Below are 14,546 nucleotides of genomic sequence, written 5' to 3'. Positions count from 1 at the left end.
GAGAATTTTAAAATACTTTTATCCACTGTCAACCTTTAAACCTGATAACTAAGATTGTGGGAATAGGGATTTGAATCAAAACATGAGCTGAATTTTTAAATGATACCTAATTTTTTGTTGTTGTTGATTTTATTTTTTAGGTATAACTGAATATGACATTGTATTAGTTTCAGGTGTACAATATAATGATTCAATATATGTACAGATCATTAATATTTTTTTACTAAAATATGAACAAAGCCAAAAATACCTTTAAAAATACCTCTACAGAACTAGTTTAAATCAGAACCAGATCTAAGCATCTTCCACTGAAACAAAATGAAAATACAAAAAGTTTCTTCTGCCCTATTTTAAGGAAAAAGCTTTATAGTACCTACAAGTTTCTATCATGAATACACTAGGATATTCATTCATGAAAGATTATGTTCACCAAGGATTTTGGGCATCCCAGAAGATAAATTCATATATGTAAGATAAATTCATATATGTAACCACAACTATGAAAAATATGCACACATACGGAAAATGACTGGAAGAGCAGTTCCCTTTGGGAAGAGGGAAGGGTAAGAGTCAGGCGAAGCACGCAGGGCTTTCTGGGATGCTGGTGGTGTTCCCTATTTTAACCTGAATGTGTGGTCACTTCTTGATAACTTACTGAGCTGCACACTTAAAATACGGGCATTTTCCAATATGGCTGTTACACTTCAAATAAAAATGTCTAAGAAAAAGACTGAAAAGAAACATTAATATGCTATAACATAGATTCTTTCTGGAAAGGCGGGACCATGGGCAGTCTTTTTTCTTTCTTGTAAATGTAATTTGCCAATTTCATCATGGGAAAAAAAGATAAACTTTATTAAACATATAGAGGTGATATCTTAGAATGAACTAAGAATGTCTACCTTAAAAAAGATTAAAAAGAGAAATAACTATCCGCCAAAAGGAATGTGTAACAATATGTAAACCTGCAGCCAGCTTATAACCACTAAACTAAGTATCAATGAGCACTTGAAAGGGCAGAGCTGATGCTGCTGAGCACGGGGTCAGGAATGCTAAACACATTAATACGGAAAATCCCAGTTATACAAATGGATATATTACAGGTCTAAATCATAAACCGAAAAACAGAAAAAGGGGATCCAATTTAGAAATAATAAGGGTAAGAGAGAAAAGAGGAAATGCCAGGACTGTACAAATCATGATCAGAAGGAAAAAAAGTCAAAGAAAAATTTTCTGAAGTGAAAGACAACTTCAGCCTGGTTAACAAGAGAGGCATAGAGTATTTCTCAGCAATTATCCTTAAAGAATGACCCCAGACATGTATCTGTCAAGTTTTAAACCTTTAAAGACAGATCTTACATTGTGTCAAGAAGAGAAAAAGGTATAACGTAAGAATGCCTTTGGATCTCGTTTTTCAGATCTCTAAGAAGAGAGAAGCTAAAAAAGAAAAAGGAATTATAAATACAAGAACTCAGATAAATCTCTTTCAAGACAGAGAATATATTAAGACACAGAAGCTCTGTAACGTCAGCAAAGTCCTACAGCTGTGAAGATCCTGAGAGACAGTGAGTTTTCGAAAGCTGATGGAAAGTTATTTTCTAAGACAGTAAACTTTGAACAAAGGGTGAAACTAAATTAACACACAATCAGTAAACTTGACCACATGTTGCGAGAATAAAGGATAAATATGTCAAAAATAACTTAAACTACCAACACAAGGCTCCTGGGGTAGATTTTCATGGCTACCAATTCTCTGTGGTCCTCCCACCGAGAGGCAGAGTTTCCTTCTCACTCTGTGAAGCGGCTGCCTTGTGACTGACTGCAGCACAAAGGATGCTGTGTGGCCTCCAAGTCTGTCCTGAAGACCCCTGCAGCTTTGCTCTCAGCCTCCTGGCGATTGACACCTGCCGAGTGAAGCGGCCTGGGCTCATCTGGGACACGTGGCTCCGGAGACAACCGCACCACAGCAGGCGTGTGAGGGAGGGCCACCCGTCTTGGACCACCCAGCCCCGGTTACGCCACCAGATGACTGGAGTCACGTGAGGGACCCCAGAGACACCAACAGAAGAACTGCTCAGCTGAGCCCAGCCCCAACTGCTCACTCACAGAATTGTGAGCAAAGACAACTGCTGTTTAAGCCACTAAGTTGTGGGGGGGTTTGTTATGTATCAATAAACAAGTGAGATAAAATAAGTGAGAGAAGACTAGGGAGATGCACCAAGAACTTGATCCTTATTTCCCTTAGAAAGGAGTTTAATGTTACTTGGTAAAAACACATAAATAATACAAATGTCTGTGTTAATGTTAGATATGTAAAAAATAAAAATAAAAAAATTGGTTGAGATTATCATCTTAGTTTGAAAGGAAAAAAAGTTTAAAGTCCAAAACAGAATATTAAAAAAAATGGAGGAAAAAAGGATTAACTTTTAAAGATAAATTTACAGGGAGAAGAATGACACAAACTCATCAGTGAAAATATCATACAGAAAGTAACTAGATCCTAGGACTCAGAGTTAGAGAACCAAATCCAATAGGTTACAAATCTTAACCTGGTGAGTTTCTCAAAGTCTCCCACATATCTATCACTTTTAATCTGCCTTTTAATTTGAGTGTTTAGACCATTTACATTTAATATAATTGCTGAAATGGCTGGATTTAAAAGTTTCCAAACATAAGATCATGTCATCTGTGAACAGAGAGAATTTTACCTCTTCCTTTCCAATTTAGATGCCTTTTATTTCTTTACTCTGACTAATTGCTGTGGCTTTGGGGTAAATACCTAAGAGTGTTATTGCTGAGATGTATGGTAAATTTATACATTTAACTTTTTAAGAAAGTTAAACTTTTCCAAAGTGACAGCAACATTTTACATTCCCATCAGCAATATGTGGGAATTTCCTCCTTCTTGAACTACTTTTTTCTTTGAACTTCAAAGACACTATACTTTTGTAGTTTTCCTTCTACCTCACTGGCCATTCCTTCTTAATCCTCTTTGGTGGAATTCTCTTCCTTCAGACTTCTAGTTTCTTCTGAGCCTCTTCATCTACATACTCTCTCTAGATAATTTCACTCCACCTCAAAATTTCTAAAATCATTTATATGCCGAAAACTCCCAAATTTGTACCTCTTGCCCTAAACTGTTCCAAGGTGGATAAGCCTATATCTGTCTACTCAACAGCTCCATTTGAATGTCTAACAGGAGACATCTCAAACGCAATTCTTGATTGTTCCTATCCCAAATCATCTCCTCTTCTCCTATCTCAGTAATTAAACCACTTTCCAATTTGTTTTCTAGATGCAAATCTTAGGAGGAATCATTGATTCTCCTGTTTTTCTCATAGCCCATTTCCAATCCATCAGCCAATCCTACTATCATTATCTCCGAAATGTTAGGTTGAATTCTGTGAAATTTCCAGCAATTTCATAGGGCTCAACCTAATATATTCTAAATCTCTCCATCTCTTGGATTTTAAGTTGCCACTGTCTTTGGCCTAGGTTACTTCTAGAGACTCCAAAGGAACCTCCAGGCTCCCATCTTCCCTATGGGCTATTCTCCCACAGCAGCCAGAGGAATCTTTAAAAACACAAATCACTGGACAGCCACATGCAAAAGAAGGAAACTGGACCACTTTCTTACACCATACACAAAAATTAACTCAAAATAGATTAAAGACTTGAACATAAGACCTGAAACCATAAAACTCCTAAAAGAAAACATAGGTGGTAAGCTTGTTGACACAGGTCTTGGCAATGGTTTTTCAGATGTGACAACAAAAGCAAAAATAAACAAGTGGAACTGCATCAAACTAAAAAGCTTCTGCACAGTAAAGAAAATCATGAACAAAATGAAAAGGCAACCTACTGAATGGGAGAAATTTTTTGCAAATCATATATCTGCTAAGGGGTTAATATCTAAAATATATAAAGAACTCATAAAACTCAACAGTAAAAAAGAGAAACAATCCAATTTAAAAATGGGCAGAAGATCTGAATAGACATTTTCCAAAGAAGATATACAGATGACCAAGAGGTACATGAAAAGATGCTCAACATCATTAATCATCAGGGAAATGCAAACCAAAACCACAATGAGATATCACTTCACACCTGTTGGAATGTCTATTATCAAAAAGACAAGAGATAAGTGTTGGTGAGGATGTGGAGGAAAGGGAACCCTTGTGCACTGTTTGTGGGCATGTAAATTGGCACAGACACTATGGAAAACAGTATGCAGGTTCCTCAGAGAATTAAAAATAGAACTACCATATGATCCAGCAATTCCACTTGTAGGTATTTATCCAAAGAAAATGAAAACACTAATTTCAACAGATATCTGCACCACCATGTTCATTGCAGCATTATTTTCAACAGTCAAGACATGGAAACAAGCTAAGTGTCCATCGATGGGTGAATAAAGAAGATGTGGTACACAGATACAACAGAGTATTACTCAGCCATAAAAAAGAATGCAATCTGGCCATTTGTGACAACATGGAAGGACTTTGAGAGTATTATGCTAAGTGAAATAAGTCAGACAGAGAAAGGCAAATACTGTATGATCTCACTTATATGTGGAATCTAAAAAAAAAACTAAAACCAAAAAACAAGCTCATAGATTCAGAAAGCAGATTGGTAGTTGCAGAGGCAGGAGGCGGGGAGTGGGCAAAATGGGTGAAGAGGGTCAAGAGGCACAAACTTCCACTTGTAAAATAAGTAAGTCATGGTGATGTAATGTACAGCATGGTGACTATAGTTAATAATATTGTATATTTGGAAGTTGCTAAGACAGTAGATCTTAAAAGTTCTCATCACAAGAAAAAAATTTTTTTTTGTAATAGTGTATGGTGATGGATGTTAACTAGACTTATTGTGGTGATCATTTCACAATATACACAAGTATCAAATCATTACGTTATACAGCTTACACTAATATAATGTTATATATCAATTATATCTCAATAAAAAAAATCCATGAATCAATTTCTATCATTCTTCTGCTTTTAAATCTCCAATGGCTTTATAATGTGATTACAAAGAAGATCAAACTCAACATGTCTACTAGGCCTGCACAATTTGGCCCCAACCCAGTTCCTATCCCTCGTCCCGTCATTCACGAGGCTCCAGCCACACTGGCCTCTTTCTGTCCCTTAATCATACTAAATCCATTACCATCTCAAGGACTTGACATTTGTTGTTTCCTCTCTGATAAACATTCTCCCCTTGGATTTTTGGCTGGATGGCTCCATTCCATTACTTAGTTTTCAGCTCAAATTTCACTTTCTCAGAGAGCGTTCCCCAGACCACTCAAGCAAAAGTACCCCCTCCCCACTTCCCTAGCAAATTGCTCCAATTCTGAAGAGCACTTACTACTACTGAAATCATCTTGTTTGTTTACTTGTTTATCATTTCATTTCTCCCACAGTACGTTAGCTCCATGACAGCAGGAATCTAGTCTGTTGTGTTTACTGCTTTTTCTTAGTGCCTAGAACAAGGCCCAGCACTAAGCAGGCACTGGACAAACGTTTATGAATGATACGACGCATAACACATCATAAAGGAATGAATGCGTATTTTCTCAAAGCATCCTTTGCTCTCCTCTATCATAGCATTTATCACGCAACCTGTCCTACAGCTGTAGTAGACACTCAATAAATTGACAGCATCAATGAATGTCAAAAGAGCATTAAGAGAAATAGTAACTATGTTATAATACTTTTAAAATATTAAAAATACGTTAATAATGAAAGATGTATTAAATAATAAAAACTCTTCAACATTTCATTTGTATGACCTACAACACATAGCAAAAAATTATAGAAAGAAAAATTGACTAACAATGAAGAGTAAGGAGAAACATAAAATTTACTTAGTAATCTCAGAACTCAATTTTTTTAAATATAACAATTAAACAGATATATTTTCCTAAGTTCTAATGTTGACTAATATGCTATGAAGAGGAAGAAGTGATTTCTTTATTCTCAGGTACTACCCGCTCCTCCATCATGGAGCTGTGGCATGCTGTGACCTTTGCCTGTTGACAGTCTTCCTCCTGTCTCTTCATACTGTCAATGCCTACTCATTCTTCAGATCTCAGATGAGCCTCACTTCCTTACAGAATTCTTCAATAGGTCAAAGAGCCACCTGATTATGAACTCTTGAGGAACAACGTGCTTCTCCTTCATAGGCTTGACATTCGTTTGTGAGATTATTTGATATAACAGTGGACTATACGCTTTATGAAGGCAGGGCCCATGTTTACCTTTATTTCCCACTGGATCCCCAGTACCTAGCACAAGGTCTGACATGGGAACATATCTATGGAAAGAGTAAATGAAAGAGAGGGAGTGGTCTTGTTTCTAAGGTCCTTCCTAATCCCAAGATTCTGTCCCACTGTGAATTAACTCAGTGGGATTTCTAGCACAGCTGAACTACACATTATGCCATTGAACCTGCTGCTTTTTCAGGGCTTGAAGACCCCGTTTCCCACTCCTATCTGCTCTCAATAGCAACTATTTCCTTAGTATAAAGGGAAGTTGGTTATTCAACTGGAAGAGGTGGGTGGCAGTCACCAGACTACAAACAAAATGGATGGCCTTGGAATAAAAGCTATTATTATTTAAGAAAGCATAAAATCTGATTAATAAAATCCTGTGAAAACAAAGTTCCTTTTCATGAGGTGACCTACGTGTGGAGGATTTAGAGAACACCTGGCACTCCTAGACCAACTGAGGCACAGCCGTGGCCAAGGAAGGCCAGGAGGCACGCGTGCTGCCCGGGCCACAGCCCGAGACTCACGGAGGCCAGGCTGACAGAAACACAGAGAAGGAAAGTCCTCATTGAGGGCTTGGTTTAGGATTGCCACATTTCAACAGACGCAACACAACCGTTTTATTTAACTGGGATAGCAAACAGGTAAGATTAGTTTATTAAAAATCATGTATAATAAATCTATTTCTCAGGAAAGGAACCAGCTCATTTGAAGCACACTGTATTTACATTAAAGATAATGCCATTTCACCCATCACTGTTTCAGTTTCTTCTCCTCTTAGATGCTATTAAGTCATTTTTAAACAATTATTTTATTGTTAATGAGATTATTCTAATGTCATTGAGAATGAGAATATTTTAAACTCAGAAGTATGTCTTAAATTCCTAAAATAAAAAGAAGCCCACGTATTCATTTAAATTTAAGAACACAGTAATGAGAAATGAGATTTGCTTTTTGTCTAACTTCTAAAATTTATCATAAAAGCATAATTTCTTAGTCACACTCTAGAATTTCCACATATTATTTGTTTCACTGATATGCTGGTATTTTCACAGACTCTGTGTTATAAAGTCCCTCATCACTCAACACATTCTAGTGTTTCTGACCTCAGTTTACAATTTCCAAAACTGAAATAGCTTTAAAAAAGTCCTGAAGAATACTTAAATTCCAAAATACTGACTCTCAAGTCCTCAAGAGAACAAAAGTAGGAAAATATAAAGTTTACAAATTAAAACAGGAGCCACTCTCCTCTGCTTTGTTCCCCATCTGAAGCCTCCCTCTCTTCTGATGTGGGATGTGGAGATGAGGGTGACCGTCCTGGGAGGGAAATGACCTCCCGTCATCTCAGCTTCTTAGAGGGACTGCTGGAGCTAGGACCACACACACTGACTCCCACCAACCTCTGGGGACAGTCCTTCCCGAGTCCTTTCTTCTCTTGTCACGCTTTCCACTGGAAAAGGGCTACTCGGAGCCTTCAGCATGACAGGCACAACATTTGTGGGGAGGGCTCCTGTCCCTCTCAGAGGAGAGAGTCTTTCCAGAGGAGAGGCATGTCGTCTCTGGATACCTGTCCTTCTCTAGTATTTCCAGTGCTCAAATGCTCAAGTTTATACAGCTAAGAGGTCAGGCTGATTAAGTAAAGTACTTTGTTCTGCCCTAAGGGCAACAGTTTTGTTCACAAAAAGCAACACATGCCACACGCAGAGCTATCTGGGAAGTGTGCGGGTGGAAAAGCATCAGCAGTTTGCCTCCATTACCTGAGTAGGACTCTGAAGACTCAAATCCAAACCGCAAGTAAACTCCGTGTGATGCTCCACTGTTTCAAGAAGAGGGTCAGGATTTGAAAAGTTCCAGAATCTGTGAACATAAACAAAAAGAAACAATTTAAGTGCCAAAACTACCAAAAATTTATCTAAGAAAAAAACAGATCTTTAACATAGCAAAGATTTTACCAAAACAGATTCAACCAATTCATAAATGCAGAGCCCCACTACTGATCCACATAAAAAATCTAATAAAGAAAAAAAATGTACTCCATTCTATTATATGTAAAAAATCAAAACAAAATAGATTAATCAATCTACTCTTGTAAGACATTATTATATTCCCATTAGTAGACTTTGTAGGATGGAAGCTTAACAAGTTTGAGTAAAACAGTTCTACATCGCACAAGCACATTGGAGATGAGAGACACTAACGCTTTTGCAGCAATTTCTAAAAGCATTCACGGCTGTAAAATTAGGATATTGGATTACGTGAACTCTAACATTTTATGATTTTAAATACTACTTCATTTCTCGAGGACTGACATGAAAAGATCTTAGGTTTAATTTACATCTCAACAGCAATTCAAATTCTTTAAAAAGAATCTGTTCTCTTTTGAAAATCTCTGTAATTCTGAAACTATCTTTTTATTTAAGGTACAGCCTTTCTTACAGAGTCCATGTCAATGTAATTTCTAGAGTCAAGAAAAATTGAAATATGTTTTCCTGGGCCCATATTAAGTAGTCTATTTATCCTCTATAGACTGGGAGTGGAAATACCACAATATACCTCTGATTTCTATTGTACAAAGAAGAATACGGCTCTACTTTCAATACACAAAATAGTACTTTATTCTAAAGCTTTATTTGCTCATCATCTTCCTTATTTGACTCTAAACACACCATAAAATGACACATTTGAAATCATAGAGTGATACCTCAATTCAGCTTCCTAATGATCCACAACATGCAACTCACCGAAGGTTTGGCAGATGTCTTTGAAAGAGAGTAAATACCCAGAACCAATAGTCAGAGTTTGTTTAACCTGGTCGTATTATTTCTCTAATAAATACAGAGTTGGTCTTATTAAGTTTGAAAAGGATTGTTGCTATGGATAATCCACTGTGTGGATACAGGGAGACAATGAATAAATAGCTCATTTATCAGATTACTGAAACCTGCAAAATACAGAAGGAGAGTGATTTTACTCTTGAAAATTTGCCTGTTCAAACAAGTGATGGAACCAGCTGCAGCCCTTCTCTGCATTACTAACAGGGGTCTCCACTGTCTTCACGTATTTGTTGTTTTGGGTCGAGCGACAGTGAACTGTACTGAAATCTAATTTTTTTATCTTGATAATGTTTACAAAAGCAAAAGTAAATATTTAACTGTGTAATTTCATTTCTAAAACATAGTTATTCACCGATTTGCATTATTTGAAACAATAATCAAATGATTTTGTATATACCCATTATGTTTCAAAATATATTCAAATGGTTTTAAAAATATGCATTTAACATGGCAAAAAAAAAAATGAGCTAAAGGGACAGTGAGGGTAGGAAAGGAGACTGTAAGCAGACTAGATCCCAGGAAACTGTACACACTTGACAGGGAGATCTGGAGATGCTGAGCTTTCCAGCAGCCAAAGGAAAAAGGGCCCTGAATTCCTAGTGTCTACTATCAAAGTGCTCTTGGAAATCTCAGAGGGAAATTCCCCCCGGGAGTTTGTGGAGAAGAAACCCCACACCTATGTAATGAAGAGCATCCTCACGTGTCTTCAGGAAACACAGAGATGCTGTTTCTCAGGCTGCTCCTCAGGAGTCAAAGGTGTCACCCCAAAGGGCAGCCTGGTGGAATCATTCCACAGGAAGGTCAAGTTAATCCCAGTATTCGGCTCTCTGACCTCATTTGGAATACAGATTTTATTTCAATAGAATGGAGGGGCTAAACAGTCCTTAGACAAACCATAAAAATTGGTTTCTTTCAGTAGAACTTTTTAAGGATGACAAAAAGCAACAAGGGTTCGTTTCTACCCTCCTGACAAGTTCCTGGAAGGTAGTTTTTGTTGTTCTGTTGTCGTAAGGCAGGTCAGGCTAAGGCTGCACCGAGGACAAGACAGGCAGGCCCGATGAGGACATGCACGTGAAAGCAGCCTACTGCAGCTTGAAAGAGGGAGAAGGGAGGTCACACGTGCGGGAGGGCTGAGATTCTACTCTGAGTCGCTCCGCGGGTAGTCAAGGCCCCACCCAGCTCCACACCACAGGTCACGCCTGCCATACACTGCCATAACCTTAGCCTGGGAAACACGACCAAGTATTTACCCGCATCCTACAAACAGTGCATCAGACAAAACGCATGCTAAAACTCTAAGGGTCCTACTTGGCAAAGGGACGTTTGGTCTAGCGAGTGACACAGAAGTGCTCTTGGCTACCACACCGTTTCACAGCTCTGACGGAAAGCGTGTAACATGCCAAGTGTACGTTACGGTGCAAACATGATGAGAGGTTCACTCCCAGCAGGATGGCTGACTAGGTACCTAGACCAGCATTCCTACTGGAAAAACCTGAAAATCCTAGATGACACATAAAAATAACCACCACCACAAAAACTTGATGAAAGTATCAGTGATGAACACTCAGGAAAAAACTATGCTTAAATGGAAACCCAGAGCAGTACACATAACAAGGAAGCCAGCTTTTGCCTTGAGAGGATCTGCTAAATAGGGAGAGCCTAAGCTTCAGTTTTCTTTTTTTTTTTTTAAAGATTTTATTTTTTCCTTTTTCTCCCCAAAGCCCCCCGGTACATAGTTGTGTATTCTTCGTTGTGGGTTCCTCTAGTTGTGGCATGTGGGACGCTGCCTCAGCGTGGTCTGACGAGCAGTGCCATGTCCGCGCCCAGGATTCGAACCGACGAAACACTGGGCCGCCTGCAGCAGAGCGCGCGAACTTAACCACTCGGCCACGGGGCCAGCCCCAAGCTTCAGTTTTCTTAACCTCAAGGGGATCAGGACCCAGGAAAGTCAGAAAAATTAATATTAATAATTTAAAAATAATTTTCAGTAAACTAAAATATCTTATCAAAAATATCAAGTTAAGGGGGCTGGCCCCGTGGCGTCATGGTTAGGTTCATGTGCTCTGCTCTGGTGGTCCAGATTCACAGGTTCAGATCCTGGGTGGGGACCTACAGACCACTCGTCAGCCATGCTACGGTGGCATCCCACATGTAAAGTGGAGGAAGACTGTCCCAAATGTTAGCTCAGGGCAAATCTTCCTCAGCAAAAAAAAAAAAGAAAAGAAAAGAAAATCAAGTTAAATATAGTGAACTTTACAACGTAAATAAGTTTAGAAAACCAAAAGCTAAGCAATGTGTCTATACACTATAATTTATTTTTAAGCACTAATGGCTTTCTTAATAACAAAAGAATATATGTATTTCTTGCCTCATTCCCACTCTAACAGCAACTATTGTTAACAGTTTGATGTGTACATTTCCAGAATTTTTCTACATATCTTCACTCAAGTTCCAGCAAGAAGGGGTGAGTTGTAAGAAGGAAGTGAGCGTTTCTCCAGGTTTTCTCATGCTTGCAGTTAATAAAGTGGGCAAGCCTCTCTGCAATCTTCTTCTGGACACGAGGAGCCCATAATGTGCCCATCACACAAGTAAAGTGGGCTCCTCTCTATTGGGAGAAGTCAGGCTACATACATCATTAAGTAGTCAAATAAGATATATTATTTTTAAGTGAAATGTTTGTTTTGGTCCAGCACATATTCTACTTGGTGCCTTTTTGTCTCTTTGCTGATGAAATCATTGACTATTTAAGCTCTCTCATGGGAAGTAAATATACTGGACAGGCCTCCGATGATTAAAAATATTACAGAACCGTAGGAACATTTTTCATTTAAATGGGAGATGGAGAGAGAGAGAAAAATCCATCATGATACAACTCCTTGGTTGAGTCCCTTTTTGCCTTCTGACTCCACAATTCTTTAACAAAGCAAGAATGTGGCACTGTGTTCAATAAAACAACAAAACTATTTCAAAAATTAAGCTGAAATCACTTTTTACTTTACTAAAGTGTAATTTTAAATCTCTATGGTAACATTTTTGAATTTTAGCCAATAGACGAATTCAGCAGAAGGTTTAAAATATTTTTCAAAGTTCTTCCCTTTCCCTTCCCGTTCTCCACTTAGGAGTTAGTCATTAATTCTTGGTGAGTCTCTCCTAACTACAAGAAAAAGACAGGGAAATGTTTTGGCTACTTTTTGACGCTCTCCGTGCACATTACTTTGGTGGTGCGGGTTTGCTGCTGTTCACACTGCCCAGTGAACTTTTCAGGGCCCACAGGCATTTAGGTCCTCCCGTAGTGCCTTGTGGTCATCCTGTGTTTTTAAAATTTTAACCAAATTGCACCATCATAATTCCCTCTGTTTGCACTGCTTGGTCTCCAGTGTGATAAGCAAAAAATGTCACCAGAGCTTCTTGTCATCTGATTACTCGTCTCTTCACCAGTCTGAGTGCTGGCAGAGCAGGCACCGTGCTGAGCACCAGAAGCGGGAGACCGGATGAGCCCTCTGGCAGCTCACAGCTCGGTGGGACAGATGGATGACTTTAAAAATCACAAAAATACAAACTTCCTTCAACGGACAAGAGCCTGAAAAGACAATGCAGGGCGATGTAAGAATGACGCCCTGAGGACGTGACAGCGAGCTGAAGCCTGAGGGGTGAGGACTTAGACTGGTGGAGAGCGAAGATGGCAGCTTACCCCTGTCGGCTGGGAGACGGACAGTGTGACAGACAGGCTGTGACGGTGTGACAGAGGGAAGCCTGACAGTGTGACAGAGGGGAGCCCAATGGAGTGACAGAGGGGAGCCCAACAGAGCGACAGAGGGGAGCCCGACGGAGCGACAGAGGGGAGCCCGACGGAGCGACAGAGGGGAGCCCGATGGAGCGACAGAGAGGAGCCCGACGCTGTGACAGAGGGCCCCATGGCTGGGGCAGGGGAAGGCGAAGCAGGGCCGGTCACACAGGTTTATAGGCGATGTGAAGAATTTGGAATTTTCTCTTGTTTAAAATACACATACACACACACAAACATACGCGATGAATGGTCTAAGCAGCAGATTTATATAGTCAGCTTTGCCTTCTTTAAAAAATTTTTTAAAATAAACTTCGTTAATTTTGAGTAGTTTTAAATTTATCGAAAAAACCTGTGAAGGCAGCACAGAGAATTCCCGTACAGTATGACCTCATGCGGTGCGGCGAGCTTTGCCTGTTGAAGGTGTCCCGGGCCCCTGTGAGGAGAATGAACTCGAGGGCTCAAGAACGGGGTGGAGCGCTCAGTGGTCCCAAACGAGGGTACCGTAGCTTGGATTTAAGGGGTAACAGTGATGATGAAGAAAGGTCGACAGACTGGAAATACATTTAAGAGGAAGAATTAGTAGGACAGAAGAAATCAAGAATGATTCACAGGACAGAAAATGTCAAGAATGATTCCCATGTTTCTGTCTCCTACTGTAGTACAACACTTCTATGCATTTATTTATTTATGAGCGTATTTTCCACTAATGGGCACTAAGCCCCTTGAATTCTGGGAGAGTATCCTAGTCTTCTCTGCATCTCTTGCATGTATAAAAGTGGACAAAGAATGTCTCATGAATCAATGAATGAAGAAATAAATTAATTAAATGAGTATATTAAGGACGAGATCAATAAAAAAGGCCAACACCAGAAATAAGGTAACTTTTAAATCACCTACAGACATGCTTCCCAAATGATGGCCCAAAGACTCATTATATCAGACATGTAGAAAAACTTGCTGAAGAAGTTTTTCCTGAAAATTCTGATTGAGTAGATCTGTATGGAATCCAGAAATCTCTTCCCAGGAAAGGCTGATGTTCAACCAGCTAGGTTTGGGAATCACCATCTAAAGCAGTCTTCCCAACCTTATGTCAACAGACACAGATCTGATAAATTCCCATTCAGAAAGTGCCTTCAAGCAGAGGGTGAGGCGAAGAGAAGGCCACTGGACAGTGGTCCTCAGCCTCGGCTACACTGGAATCAACTGGGAAACTTCAAAAGCACCGATGTGTGAGTGCTACTCCTAGAAATTCTGATTTAATTGGCTGGGAGTATGTCGCGGGCATTGGGAGGTTCAAACATTCTCCAGGTGACTGCAACATGCAGCCAGATTCAGAAGGTCTGAAGTTTGCTCCAGAATTTGCTTTGGACACAAGTTCCTGCAGCTGATGTTGCTGGTCCCAGGACCACACTCTGGAAACCACTGATCTAGACAGTTGTTTTTGGGAAGAAGTTATTAATACACTGTGCCTCTAACCACTAGCGAAGGCAAAACTTTGGGGAGGGATAAATATATCAGAAGCAAAAGATAGGCAAAGATTTTCACAGGAAGAGTAACACTACTGTTTCATATAATTTGATTAACTCAGCAGACTAGGTATAAACGGCTGCTATGTTCTTTATTGCTAAAAAAACAACAAAACAGTATCAATGTTAGC

At 39.3% G+C, this 14,546-nt stretch overlaps 1 protein-coding gene across 1 annotated transcript in view; it reads right to left on the bottom strand.

The window, feature by feature from the left end:
• Window positions 1-14,546, bottom strand: part of PEX7 (peroxisomal biogenesis factor 7) — an 89,823-nt gene that overhangs the window by 19,714 nt on the left and 55,563 nt on the right. The window contains exon 9 of the mRNA XM_070496676.1: window positions 8,026-8,125. Within this exon, the coding sequence (XP_070352777.1) occupies window positions 8,026-8,125 (100 nt within the window). The remainder of the gene's footprint in view (window positions 1-8,025; window positions 8,126-14,546) is intronic.

Source organism: Equus asinus, chromosome 24 (assembly GCF_041296235.1).
Source record: "Equus asinus isolate D_3611 breed Donkey chromosome 24, EquAss-T2T_v2, whole genome shotgun sequence".
Lineage (NCBI taxonomy): Eukaryota > Metazoa > Chordata > Mammalia > Perissodactyla > Equidae > Equus > Equus asinus.
Note: the sequence above shows the minus strand (reverse complement) of the source record. Positions and strands in the feature narration are given on the sequence as shown.